General features: G+C 31.7%; 2 protein-coding genes across 2 annotated transcripts in view; one reads left to right on the top strand and one right to left on the bottom strand.

Moving 5' to 3' along the window:
- LOC122851964 (MTOR-associated protein MEAK7) overlaps positions 1-1,036 on the top strand; it is a 47,961-nt gene extending 46,925 nt beyond the window's left edge. Inside the window, exon 6 of the mRNA XM_044151503.1 lies at positions 775-1,036. The gene's annotated coding sequence lies outside the window, so the exon portion shown is untranslated. The remainder of the gene's footprint in view (positions 1-774) is intronic.
- A 4,367-nt stretch (positions 1,037-5,403) lies between these two features.
- On the bottom strand, positions 5,404-8,027 carry LOC122851969 (uncharacterized protein YJR142W). The gene is made up of 6 exons (XM_044151510.1): positions 7,937-8,027; positions 7,087-7,184; positions 6,705-6,909; positions 6,472-6,574; positions 6,033-6,409; positions 5,404-5,950 (listed from the first exon to the last, which is right to left on the bottom strand). Exons 1-6 carry the CDS (start codon positions 8,010-8,012, stop codon positions 5,832-5,834), a joined length of 978 nt encoding a protein of 325 aa, XP_044007445.1. The 5' UTR covers positions 8,013-8,027; the 3' UTR covers positions 5,404-5,831.
- Positions 8,028-14,312: the final 6,285 nt, after the last annotated feature.

Consider the following 14,312-nt stretch of genomic DNA (forward strand, 5'->3'; position numbering starts at 1 on the left):
AAAAAGTTGTAGAATAAAATTCGCTTTTATCACCAACTCGTATTAAGAGAATCAAAAGTTTAGTGTGATAATATCATATATTTTCCAAATATATGAACAAAAAAAAATTATACTTTTATTTAATAATATTTTTAGTAAATATTATCAACTCACATGAAACATAATTTTTTTTTAGTAGAATTCAGTAAACGGCAAAAAAATGTTTATCATTTTCAATATAATGCAAACAACAATATTCGAAATCTCTAAATTCGTCCTAATCTAATTTATGAATGATAATTATATACGTTAATTAATAATTTCTATTATTAAGAGTTCGGCCCAACTTAAGAAAAGTTCATTTACGAAGCTTACACTTCAGAATTTAAAAAGATCCGCTAGTCGGCTAAAACATTACGGCGGCAACTTGTTCTAGCTCACAATAGATGGAATCGCAATATTATGTCAGAAGGACTTTTTCATTTACGGTGTTTTCTGATTCCCGAGGATTGAGACATGGCGCTGCAGGCCGCAAGCCAAAAAAGCAAAGCTTACACTCCTTATTCACCTCCATGTCTACAAACTATATGCATAGATATAACCTACCTGTGCTCGTATTTGACATAAACAAATTTATATTTATTTTGAAGCAAATCTATTATAACAAAATAATAAAGTGTAACAATAATTGCATGACAATCATAATGGTAACTAAATATTTATTGATTATATTCATAAAGAATTTGCAATATTCATTTATTTTTTTTTATCAAAAATTCATCATTTGACTTTTAGGATGTTGAAGCTGTATTGATGATTGCCCATGTTATACACCCTCTTTGTCAAGCCGTATTTAAAAGTAATTCTTTGACAAGCAGTGAGGAGGATGAAGAGAATGATGACATGATGATGTGGCTAGAATTGGACCATGAATAGCAATACCTAACGATGGAGGAGGAAGAAAACCCATACCCGCTCGTAAACAATTGCTAGCAACAATATGGCTTTGAGCAACACCTGAATGTTACAGGATATATAAAACCATGGTGTACCTATTATAAATAGTCCAGGCCCCCATCGTGCAAAAAGTTATGCCATCTCCAGAATGGTTAATTTTTTTTGTGAAGACTTGTCTTGGTGGGTACTTTAGGTAAACCTTTGGGCTGCCACGTCAAAGTTCATGTTTGGGGGTGGTATTCGGTTAAAAGAGGGTGAAAAATAAGTTAACTTATGTCATTCCAGAAAGGCAGCCATAACGCGTAAAATATTCTTAAGTATCTAGACAATGCGAAATAAATATTGGCTGACTAATAAATAGTCAAAAAAAATTGCTAAGCCAAAAAAGTCAAGTCCCGTAAAAAATTAATTTACATGACATAAGTTAAGTTATGTTATTCCAGAAAGGAAGCGAGTGGGTATAATTAGTTAGAAATAATGTATAATATATGAAAATAATGATGGCTGACAGCTATCTGGTCATATGTCCAATTGTTGCCCGGAAAAGCGCCTTAAAAAAAAATTTAATTTTTATGACATAATTAAAGTTATGTCATCTCAGAAAAGCAGCCATTTGGCTTAAATTATCTGATAACATTTCTAGAATACGAAACAAATCATGGCTGATCAATAAATGGTCAAAAAAAAAATTAAGAGTCAAAAAAAATAGTCTCGTTAAAAATCAATCAAAATGACATAAGTTAAGTTATGTCATTTCAGAAAGGAAGCGAGTAGGTATAATTAGTTGGAAATCATGTGTAATATATGAAAATAATACTGGCTGCCAGTTATCTGGTCATATGTCCACTTGTTGCCCAGAAAAGTGCCCGGAAATTCGATTGTTTCATTTTTCCGGGCAACAAATGGACATATGACCAGATAACTGGCAGCCAGTATTATTTTCATATATTACACATGATTTCCAACTAATTATACCTACTCGCTTCCTTTCTGAAATGACATAACTTAACTTATGTCATTTTGATTGATTTTTAACGAGACTATTTTTTTTTACTATTAATTTTTTTTTTTGACCATTTCTTTGGCAGCCATTATTTTTTTCGTATTCTAGAAATGTTATCAGATAATTTAAGCCAAATGGCTGCTGCACTACTTTAAAAATTCAATTATTTTATTTTAACGCGCTTTTCCGGGCAACAATTGGACATATGATCAGATAATTGTCAGCCAGCATTATTTTCATATATTATTAGGGTTACCATATCTCGAAAAAGCCAAATCAGGACATTTTCCTCCCACTCCAAAATTTTACCCCCTCCACCTATAGATTTATGTTTTAAGTAGATAATTATAACAATTCATTTATTTTGATTATATGTTATTTATTCATTTGTTTTCTTTTAATTATTCAATAATTATTCATCAAAATTACACAAACGATAGAAAAATTTTTTACAGTAGTTAATTTCTTTGTCTAAATTAATTCATCAAAAATTAATTGGTAAGCGAAATCCTTTCGTTAGGCTTTTTTGTTATAGCTTTTAAGTTGTTAAATTAATAATTATTTAAACAAACTGAAAGCTATGGAAAAAATGGCTAAGGAAGGAAGTTGCTTACCAATTAATTTTTGAAGAATTAATTTGGCTGAAGAAAATAATTAGCGAGCTACATCCTTTTCTTAGCAACTTGACAATATATCTTTTTATTTATTCAAACAAATTAAAAGCTATAGGAAAAATGGCTAAGAAATAGATGTTGCTTACCAATTAATTGTCAATAGCCTTTTATCTATTTAAACAACCCTGGTGGAAAAAATCTCTCCGGATTTCGACGTAATTGAGACTTCCAGAGATATTTACAGAGTAATCTCCAGACTATTTTCATAATATCTCCGGATTTTTTCCGGAATTTTCGCTTAAAAAAAACCAACAAAAAAAATAGAAAAATCAATAAAAGAACCAGAAATAAAAGTTTACATCCGAAATATAAAAATCGAATTTTCTTCCAAGAAAATCCGGAGAAAATCCGAATAAATTCCGGATTAATATCTCCGGTAGTCTCAATTGTGAATTGCGTAGAAAATTCGGAGAAATCCGGAAAAAATCCGGATAAATTATTTCTACCAGGGAAATTGAAAGCTATAGAAAAAATGGCTAAGGAAAGGATGTTGCTTACCAATTAATTTTTGAAGAATCAATTTAGCTAAAAAAATTAACTGGCAAGCCACATCCTTTCTTTAGCCATTTGTTAATAGCTTTTTATTTATTTAAACAAATTATAAGCTGTAGGAAAAATGGCTAAGGGAAGGATGTGGCTTACTTATTCATTTTTAAAAAATTAATTTAGCTAAAGAAATTAAATGGCAAGCCACAAAATTTACAAAAATAAAAGAAGGGTTGCCTACGCTATAGAAATTTTGCAACGGGCCCTCTATACTCGATAGGACGAGGTACATATTCTGCACGCCATTTTAATTTCAATAATTAGAGGTATTCAAGAGTCTATCATAGTTAGCGTAAATGATAAATTCTATACTATATTTATTAAAAAAAAAAATTATAATAAAAAAAAAATTTTAAAAATTGTGAACAAGTCTCAAAAATCAGGACATTTGACAAATCAGGACCGTATCAGGACAAGCCAATCATAATCAGGACATGTCCTGCTAAATCAGGACGCATGGTAACCCTATATATTATACATTATTTCTAACCAATTATACCCACTCGCTTCCTTTCTGGAATGACATAACTTAACTTATGCCATTTTGATTGATTTTTTACGGGTCCTGTAGGTTTTTCTGTAATAATTTTCTTTTTTGACTATTTATTTGTCAGCCAATATTTATTTCATATTGTCTAGATACTAAAGAATATTTTACGCGTTATGGCTGCCTTTCTGGAATGACATAAGTTAACTTATTTTTCACCCTCTTTTAACCGAATACCACCCCCAAACATGAACTTTGACGTGGCAGCCCAAAGGTTTACCTAAAGTACCCACCAAGATAAGTCTTCACAAAAAAAATTAACCATTCTGGAGATGGCATAACTTTTTGCACGATGGGGGCCCTGACTAAAATGTCCACGTAAACTATTCGTCGTTCTCATACTTGGAAATATTTTCATAGATCTGTCGCTGATTGGTTTGGAATAGCCGAATCAACTTTATGGCAAAGTGTACAAATGCATTAACTTGAATTGCACCTCAAATAATTTCTTGGCCTACACTTGCACAACGTCAAGTAATACGTGCTGCATTTGATTCGAACAAGTTGCTAAATCAGTAAAATTGTTCCACTTAACTTTCGGCTTTATTTTGTGACACTGTCCACTCAAAGTTGATGGTTGATTATTGACATCTGTAAACACCTCCATATTATCATAATCGTTTTGTTCATTTAAAAAATCTTTATCGAGGTACTTTTCATCAATGAACGATTCTTTCACGATTCCTAACATTTTTCAGTGGAACACTTGTTTTGTCATTGTTGCTGTCATCATCATCACAAATGTAAATAGCAAGATGAAATGATTGAACTATATTATTATTCAATTCAACACTTGTAATTTCATTAGCTGAAAAAATAATAAGGATTTCTTATAATAAATTAATAAACAATAATCAAAAGCATAAATAATTTGAAAAGTTATGATAACTATCACTTACATTTTCAAAACTATAAAATCATTCGTATTATACAGAACTTAATTTTTTTATCCATAATGGTTTTTAAAACTGTTTGTTTATGAAAATTTTTCTTGTATATATACAAACACTCGGCTGAAAACGGATAGACAAAAGGCATGGATTTTTGTATTTAGACTTCCATGACAAAAGGCCATAAAGTCTGGTATATTTTATGGAGAATTTTGTCATTTTTGTTATTCCCAGCATTTTTATTGAATTGCAGGTATTGCAGAGCGAAAAAAATAGAGGGGAAAAATCCGTGAATAAACGAATGCACCCTAGAATATTCAAGTCTATTCGCTCACAAATAATAATTAATGAAGCAAATAACATGAAATAATTTTCCATTGTGTTTGACGATGGGACTTACAGTCACTGACATTATCATATGACATAAGGAACATCACAAAGATTATAAATGGTTATATAAAATTCTGAAAACAGATTCTAAATAATAGGCAAACGAGTCAATCAAAACTTCATTATAGACTCAAATGTAAATGCAAAACTAATGATATTTTACGTTAGACGAAATTCTACTTAATTCATGACGTTTCTAGTTTCGGAACTATAAAAAAGCTCTATAGTTTATCAGATGTTTAAAATTGTTTATTTTTGCATTCACAGTTAAATATACATTTACTGGCATATATACCATGTCAATGGTATGAAACAAAAAAAAATCACAAATTCGAATTTTTTGGTTTTTCAGTAAAAATTAAGTACGCATAAGTACGTTGTGCATCTGAAGAAAACTCCTTCATAATCTTTAATTGTCAGTTAAATGGCACTTTTTTATTGTTGGAATGTTGTAATGAAAATATTGTGCGCTTCATGTTTTTAAGTTTGGTGATTTATTTTTGTTTATCAAGCACGTTGAGACAAAAAAGATGTAACTATAAGGAGAAGACAGCAAACAGTAATAGCAGTCGGATAAATATTGTTGTAATATTTTTTCGAAGATTGATAAAAAAATAAATAAACAAAAATTAAATGCACTAAATGACCACGCAGTCATTTGATGGCTTTGTTTTTTTTAAATTATAAAAAAATTGAACATAAAAAATTGATTAATTTTACATTCGTTCGTCTCGGAATTGAAACAAGTTATTTTAAAATCTATTAATTAGAAATTCATATTTAGAACGCTTACTTAAATTTTCTGTCGCGTCAATGTGATGATGATAATATGTTATATATTGAAATTATTGTAGAGTATCATTAGTTTCACCATTCGCAGTAATTCTATGCTTTGATTGAACGTAACTGTACATTGTTTGAAGGGGTACATGCAGCAATTCCACAATTTGTATAAAATTTGGTTCTAAAAACAAAAAAAAACAATGCAGTTAAATTAATAATTAAATCAAATTACATTTCCAAAGGTGAAAAATGAATAATATTACCGTTTTCGGGTGTGATATAACCATGTCTAATTAAAAAGTCGAGTGCAACTGGAATAGATGTCGTCTTAAAATTTGATGATAGTATTCTTTCGATGCATTCATGAACTGGTAACAACTCGAATGTCTCGACTTCGCCGTCACTATTGCTTGGCACAAAATCCGTTGGCAATTCAAGATCATAGACAAACTCAGTATTAGGAAAAAGACCTCTCTCACTTTCGAAAAAAAGTGATATACATCCAGCGCTTTTAAGTTTTGTTAATAAATTGGTTGGTATACTTCCCTCTTCGCCAGCTTCTTTAACAGCAGTTTCATGAATACCAAAACCAACGCTCAAACCACCACTTATCATCGAATCCCAGTATGAAGGCCAAGTTCTAAATAAAATTGACCAAATTTTATTGTTTTTCAATGATTAAATGAATTGCTAGTTGCTTACTGTTTATTTGGACTACGTTTTTGCAACCAAATGGACAGGCCTTTAACTGGATCCATTACGTATCCATTGATATCTACTCCATACTTGCGAATACCAAATAAACCTGATTGAAGATAACATCGATACATATGAAAAAAATATTGTTAATTATTTCTTACTTTCTTCTGTTACCAAAATGCGATACAAGTGTGAAGATAATAATAATAAATGAATGAAAAAAAAAAAACACTTACATGTAGCTGAACGATCCATTTTAAAAAGAGGTGGAGTGTTAAATTGTGCACGTACATCATAACATTCTTCTCTCCAACCTCTTAATGTTATAAATTTACCACCAGCTTTCCATTCTCTTAAAACTTCATCGACTCGTGCACTTCGTTCAGCGTAACCACGAAATGCTGGATTCAGTTGAACACAGTCTGGTTGCACTTGAAAAACCTAGTTGAATAAATAAGTTCATAAATGAAACTTGTTTGAAATAAAAAAAAAAATCATTATTATTATTAACTCCATTCTGTATGAAGAAAAATTGTAAAATAAGATTTAATTATATATTTTTTGTAGAATACTTCAATCCTTTTTATTTTTTAACTTTTTTGATCAATGTTTTCTTACATGTGGATAATTCAGAAGCTCTTTCATTACATCAGGTCGAACGAGTCCGACTTGTTGTCCATCGACAATAAAAGCCCTGCAATCACCACCATGAAAACCTACAGTTCGAAAAAAAAAAATTAAATTGATTTTAATAACAGTAAAGTCAACTGAGCTTCTCGTATCATATGACGACGTACGAAACATTGTATCGATGTAAATATATGTTGAAATTATACATGAAAACGCTGTTTAAAAAAAACGTAATTTAATTACACATCGCAGTATTTTGTATTGAATAAGACTTGCAAAGTTGATATAGGGAATAGTTTAGTTTTGCAGTGTTTTTGGTGAATACAATATGTTAGTTTTTATGCAAATGTAGACGTTTTTCAAACTACTTTCAATAATTTGCATAAACTCACTAACATTCGTATGAAATTACACTAAAAGAATAATTTTAATAGAATTCTATGACTTGACTATACGACAAGTTTGTTATTGTTTGTTTATTGATATTGTTTTCATTCACTTTTTTAAAAAAAAAAATATTTGACAGGCGGTGTCAATGAAAAATATTACCATATGTCGAAAAAATGAAAATGCATAAAAAAAAAAAAGAATACTTTACAGCTATAGTGAAAAATAAAGTGTAAGTCATTTATTCGATCTTTATGTTTATTTTCCTTTTTTCATTTGATTATCTCATGTAGATTATTGAAAGTCAGTTGGACAAAAATCAACAACAATGTCGAGATCGATATCTCATCATGAAAATTCGGTAAACTCAGACTTCGTTGGATGTGACTTATACGTCTTTAAAATGTAATAAGTCTAACAAAATAAAAAAAAATATTTGGAAGATCGTTACCTGACAGATAAAAGCAGTTGAATTTGTTAGCAATTTTGAGTAGACGTGACATCGGTACTGTGTCGAAATCCGCCATGATGCTCACACTACATAGAGTGAAACCGTCAGAAGAAGTTCACGAGGTATGTTATGCGCATGCGCGAGTATTGACGCACACAGAGACAAATTGTATGTGTGTCATGGAGTTCAAGGGGACGTTCCAAAAATCACTCGGAAACTCGGAAGGTCAAGATTGTGATCATAGAAAATTTTTGATATTTTGTTGTGGTAGACATGATTTTTTGTTCATGTATTTTTATAGGCACAAAACAATAAATTATTATTGTTTAATTATTAATAATAATTATAAAAAATACTTTTCACAATTGTAATAAGTAACAAAAGTAAATGGCATATGCAATATGGCTGTTTTTGTTGCTTACAATATCTACAGTAACCTCTAGTTACTTTTAAGTTTATTTTATCTCTATATTTTTTCATCTACTGCGCCGGTCCGGGTTTCCGAGTGATTTTTGGAACGTCCCCTAATATACACCTCCATGGCTGTGTGTACAAGAATTGTGAGTGGGGGAATGAAGCTGTTCACACATATATACAATTTGCCTTTGTGTGCTTCCATATTCGCGCATGTGCATATGGTTTCTCATGATTTTCTTCTGCCAGTTTCACTCTATGCCGCACCCGTATTCACAGGGCATTACAATTTAGGGCTTTTTTCATCCACCGGTGGCGCTTGTAGAGCTTTTATATGTAAAATCTATATAAAAAAAATTTTATAAGCGCCATCAGTGGCAAAAAAAAGCCCTAAATTGTATAAAATTTGCCCTGTGAATACGGGTGCAGTAGATATGCACACACCATGGTAGAAATACTACAGGTATGGCAGTGCGCAGCCTGATTTGGCCGCTGTGAATCGACCAATCAAAAGGTCGCCTTCTCGCCACAAAAATGGAAGACTATGCGCGCGCGATACAAACTTGTTAAGAAAATTTTCAAGTTTTTTTTAAATTTTTCAAAAGTTATCATATTTATTCAACTAGATTTGGTATATTTTATAATGATTCACATACATCAAAAATAAAAATTAATTATTTATATTAAATAAATAAATCCAAGTATAATAAATACAACACAACCTCCATTGTTTGTGGCATAAAAAAAACAACAATAATGAAAATATTATAATTTATTTGTTAAACTGTCTTGGTTTTTTTATTTTTCTGATTTTTTATAAACATGTTCCACATATATTTATTAGTATTTACAACAATATAAAAAATAGTTGTCAAAACAGTATGTTAGAGAGGCTCTTATAATAGAGATTGCGTGTTGGAAAGAAAAGCAAAACAGCTCGATGGCGCGTTGTTGATCGGCACCCGTATTCACAGGGCAAATTTTATACAATTTAGGGCCATTTTTTGCCACTGATGGCGCTTATAAAATTTTTTTTATATAGATTTTACATATAAAAGCTCTACAAGCGCCACCGGTGGATGAAAAAAGCCCTAAATTGTAATGCCCTGTGAATACGGGTGCGGTTGAAAAAATAAGGCTGCGCAGAACGCGACGAAAAAAGCATGGCCTACTGCCATACCTGTAGTACCTCTACCATGTGCACACACCAGCACCCGTATTCAGAGGATGTTCTCATTAGGGCGTTTTTTTTCCGATGGTGGCGTTTGTGAAGCTTTTCTATATGAAATCTATATGAAAAAAATTTTGTCAAGCGCCATCAGCGGAAAAAAAAAGCCCTAATGAGAACAATTTTGCCCCGTGAATACGGGTGCTGGATAGCTATCGGGCTCGAACTCACGACAAGCTAAAATTTCCGCTTGTAAACATGGCGGCCAATGGCGGTGCAATGGCGGCTGCAAAAATAACCAAATTATAACTAAATTCACTAAATTTACTAAATTTACTGCAAATCCGTGGTGTCTCTCCGTGACTGCAGAACAAGCTTGGCGGTGTCAAGCTTGTTCTAAAATCACGGATTTGCAATAAATTTAGTGAATTTGGTTATTTTTGCAGCCGCCATTGGCCGCCATGTTTACAAGCGGAAATTTTAGCTTGTCGTGAGTTCGAGCCCATTCTCAACATAATTATCCCTTCAGTTATCCCCGGCGACAGGGATAACTATTTTGTGGAAATTCACCTTAATTTATGGCTTTATTTGTATCTTTTTCAATGGTTTCCATCAAACGACTATATCGCTTTCAAGCGTTTTCATGTTATCCCCGGTACAGCAGTCCAGTTCACAGGGCAAATTTTTTACAATTTAGAGCTTTTTTTTGCCGCTAATGGCGCTTGTGAAAATTTTTTTTATATAGATTTTACATACAAAAGCTTCACAAGCGCTGTGAGTGGTGAAAAAAAGCCCTAAATTGTAATGCCCTGTGAATTAGACTGCAGGGGATAATTATGTCGAGAATAGCTACCCAGCAGTCCAATTCACAGAGCATTACAATTTAGGGCTATTTTTTGCCGCTGATGGCGCTTGTAAAATTTTTTCATCAAAGCTTTACAAGCTTTTGTCATATATGTAATACTACTATATTGCTAACATCCTATCTTCCCAATAAGTGGAGCTTTTCTGGAGGCAAGAGCGTCGACGATATGTCCTTCTCTTTTCAGAGCAGTAAAAAATGAGAAAGAGTAGGGAGCGTAGGGAGGGTTCGGATTAACTCGACAACTCACCAATACTATTTTTACTTTCTCACGTATATTAAATAAATAAAATAAAATATTTTGAAATAATTGAAATAACTAAATGAAAAAAAAAAAAAAAATGAATGAAAAAAATTATTTTACTTTATTCAATATTTATTATTCAAATAATATAATTATTCGTAGATTTAAATATATTTGTATACATATGTATACAATATACATATACATATATATACAATATACATATACATATGTATACATTGTGTTGGTGAGTTGTCGAGTTAATCCGAACCCTCCCTACGCTCCCTACTCTTTCTCATTTTTTACTGCTCTGAAAAAAGAAGGAAATATCGTCGACGCTCTTGCCTTCAGAGACACAAAGCGGCCATATTAGCAATATAGTAGTATTACATATATGGCTTTTGTATATAAAAGGTGTGTTCGTTCACTATTCACACCGAGCGTATGCACGGAGCGTATGCAAGGAAGCGCTAGTGTTTTGCGGTCATTTGAAGAAACTTTAGTAACTAAAATTTACTAAAACATTCGTTATTTTCAGTCATTGTGTTTATTTTGTTAATTTAATAATTTTTTCTCAGACGCAAGAACAAATTACCAATTAATAATAATGGAAGAGAGCGAAAGAACTGGAAAAAACGAATAGCAATAAATAAATAGTAAATTTTAGTTGCTAAAGTTTCTTCAAATGACCGCAAAACGCTAGCGCTTCCTTGCATACGCTCCGTGCATACGCTCGGTGTGAAAAGTGAACGAACACACCTAAAATCTATATAAAAAAAATTTTACAAGCGCCGTCAGTGGAGGAAAAAAGCCCTAAATTGTAATGCCCTGTGAACTGGACTGCTGGGGTATCACGCTACATAGGGTGCGTTCCGTAGCGAGTTGGCTACCTAATCTGTACAAACTTCAAAATGGTGACGAAAAAAATGAAAAATATAATAATGTTAAATGTTACTATGATATATCACTATAGCCAGAGAGAAGGGGTGCATTCCTTTAATAAAAAATTTTTTTTCGTTTTGCAATTTCGCCCTGTAATACCGGCCAAAATTTTATAGGAAAAAGCTGTTTCTTGTAGTGGCAGTACTGGCACATGACATTATTTTTTTTGGCTTCCAATTATTAGATGGATAACTGTTCAATGTTTATATCAAACTGAAATAAATAGAAAATTGACTTGTTGTGATTGTTTGTTATTGTCACATAGCTTGTACCACACATTATCGTAAACTGTCAAGCCTGGAATATTGCATAGAGAAATTCATCACTTTTTTCGTTGTTTCTGTTTCTAGTTTTTAGTCGGTATTACAGGGCGAAATTGCAAAACGAAAAAAAAATTTTTATTAGAGGAATGCACCCAAGGCCAGAGATTTGAAAAAAATTCAACGATGACAATATTAAAGCATGTGGCCACTAGCATAGTTTTTAGACCAAGTTCTATGCCATAGCACTTGTGTCACTATATCTCACTAGGAGTTTACTAGAAAATGGCCGCTGAGGACTATGCTGAAAAAAGGCTGCACGCAGCATTTTCAACATAGAACCGCTAACTTCACACTAGTTTTTTTGGATACAGCCAACTCAAAAAAATACAACAACAATGGTTAGCGTTATTAATAAATTTGTTCGTTTATATTTACACATGTTTAGTACATATGTATAATGATTGACTGTCAAAATATCAAATTGTCAACAAATAAGAAAGGTTATATTTTTATTTATTTTTTATGTGTTTCTAAGCAAGTTGATACAGCTGAAACAATTTCAAAAAACGATTAAAACGCCGCCCTAAAGCCGCCGAATTTCTCTATATCGCTATGGCATAGAACTTGGTCGAAAAACTATGCTAGTGGTCACAAGCCTTATGCCATAGCACTTGTGTCACTATATATCACTAAAAATTTGCTAGAAAATGGCCGCTGAGCAGTGTTGGGTAGGTATGATACCGGTGTATCATACAGCAGTATGATACATCTCCATTATCAGACGCCATATATCATACATTAAAAGCGCCTCTTCATTTTACTTTTTAAACTATTTTACTGTCGCCATTTTGCCTATCCGCTATTATACACATAATTGGCGCCCAAAAACAATATGTCAACATCCAACATAATATGTAATCTCAAGAATTTATTAATATTCATTAATAAATCAACTAACGAAAAATGATTGTGTGTATTTTATTCAAATAATCTCAAAAATTACAATAAAAAAAATGAAATAGACATGATATGTGGGCAAGGAGGGTTTTGACAAGTCTTGAGGAACATCATGAAATGCCCAGAAAAAAGATAGTTTCATTAGCTTGCAAAGAAAAAATAATAAATATAGTAATTATGAGATTATAATCACACAGATAAATTAACATCACTCAATATTACAAATATATTTTCCCTGTCGTTCTTCATGAGAAACGTATTATATTAATCTGGGAGACCTATTTGCCCAGTTGACCTCTTTCATCATATTTGCATACTTGAATATATTCCAGGCGAACTCATGAGCCAATTTTTTAAAGAAGTCATAATATTAACTGTTAAATTCTTTTCTCGTTTAATGTTTTAATTCTAATAAATTTTTTATACACGTTGATGAATTTATTTATTATTTATCGTGTAATACAAAGGAAAAGTTTGACAGCTGTGTACAGTGGTGTGAGTGAGAGTTTAATAAATCATTTAGTTCATTTTATAAAAAAAGAGGGTACTTTTAACTATCATACACTTTATGTAGTATGATACGTATTATACGTATGATTGTATGATATCCCGAAAATCGTCGAATTACCCATCACCAGTGTTGGGTAGGTAAGATACCATGTAAGATACTGTATCTTACATCATTGGTTTCATACATTGAGGTATCTTACACTGCGTTCCCAGCGCCTCCTATGATTTTTAAGTGGAACCTTCATGCCACAATTTTTTTTTATTCGATAAATACATGTCATTTATTCATTAAATAAATAAAAATCCCAAGAACAAGCAGTAGCAAAGGGAAAGATGGAGCTAAGGGATTCCAGTTGCTGAAGTGGGTATAAGGAATTATTTTTTGAGCAACTATAATTCCTTAGCCACGCATCTTTTCCTTAGCTACTGCTTTTCCTTGGACATTTTTATTTATTTTATGAATAAAATACATGTAAATTTGTTTTTTGAAAATACAAATGTCCAAGGAAAAGCAGTAGCTAAGGAAAAGATGTAGCTAAGGAATTAAGGTTGCCAAAGAATTATGTTTCAAGGAAATAATGTTGCTTAAAATATGATTCTTTGGCAACCTTAAAATTTCTTAGCTACATCTTTTCCTTAGCTACTGCTTTTCCTTGAACATTTTTATTTATTTCAAATAAAATTACATGTATATTATTTATTTGATAAATAAAACTGTCCAAGGAAAAGCAGTAGCTAAGGAAAAGATGTAGCTAAGGAATTACAGTTGCCAAAAAAATTCTGTTTCAAGCAACATTACTTTCTTAAAGCATAATTGTTTGGCAACATTAATTTCCGAGCTACATCTTTTCTTAGCCACTGCTTCTCCTTGATATCTTATATATTTATTTAACAAATAAAATACATGTACCAACATATATCGAGCAATGACAGCTAATTGTCGAGTCGACAGTCGGTAAGAATGTTCAAAAATAGCGTCTCAGGTATCTTACAGTTTCTTACAGTATCTTACAGTA

Source organism: Aphidius gifuensis, linkage group LG3 (genome assembly GCF_014905175.1).
Source record: "Aphidius gifuensis isolate YNYX2018 linkage group LG3, ASM1490517v1, whole genome shotgun sequence".
NCBI lineage: Eukaryota > Metazoa > Arthropoda > Insecta > Hymenoptera > Braconidae > Aphidius > Aphidius gifuensis.

Coding starts and splice junctions, on each gene's coding strand:
- LOC122851969 (XM_044151510.1), bottom strand. CDS start 8,012: ATGGCGGATTTCGACACAGTACCGATGTCACGTCTACTCAAAATTGCT. Junction 6,910..7,086: donor AGCTTCTGAATTATCCACAT/GTAAGAAAACAT, acceptor TTATTCAACTAG/GTTTTTCAAGTGCAACCAGA. Junction 5,951..6,032: donor TTATATCACACCCGAAAACG/GTAATATTATTC, acceptor TTTTGTTTTTAG/AACCAAATTTTATACAAATT.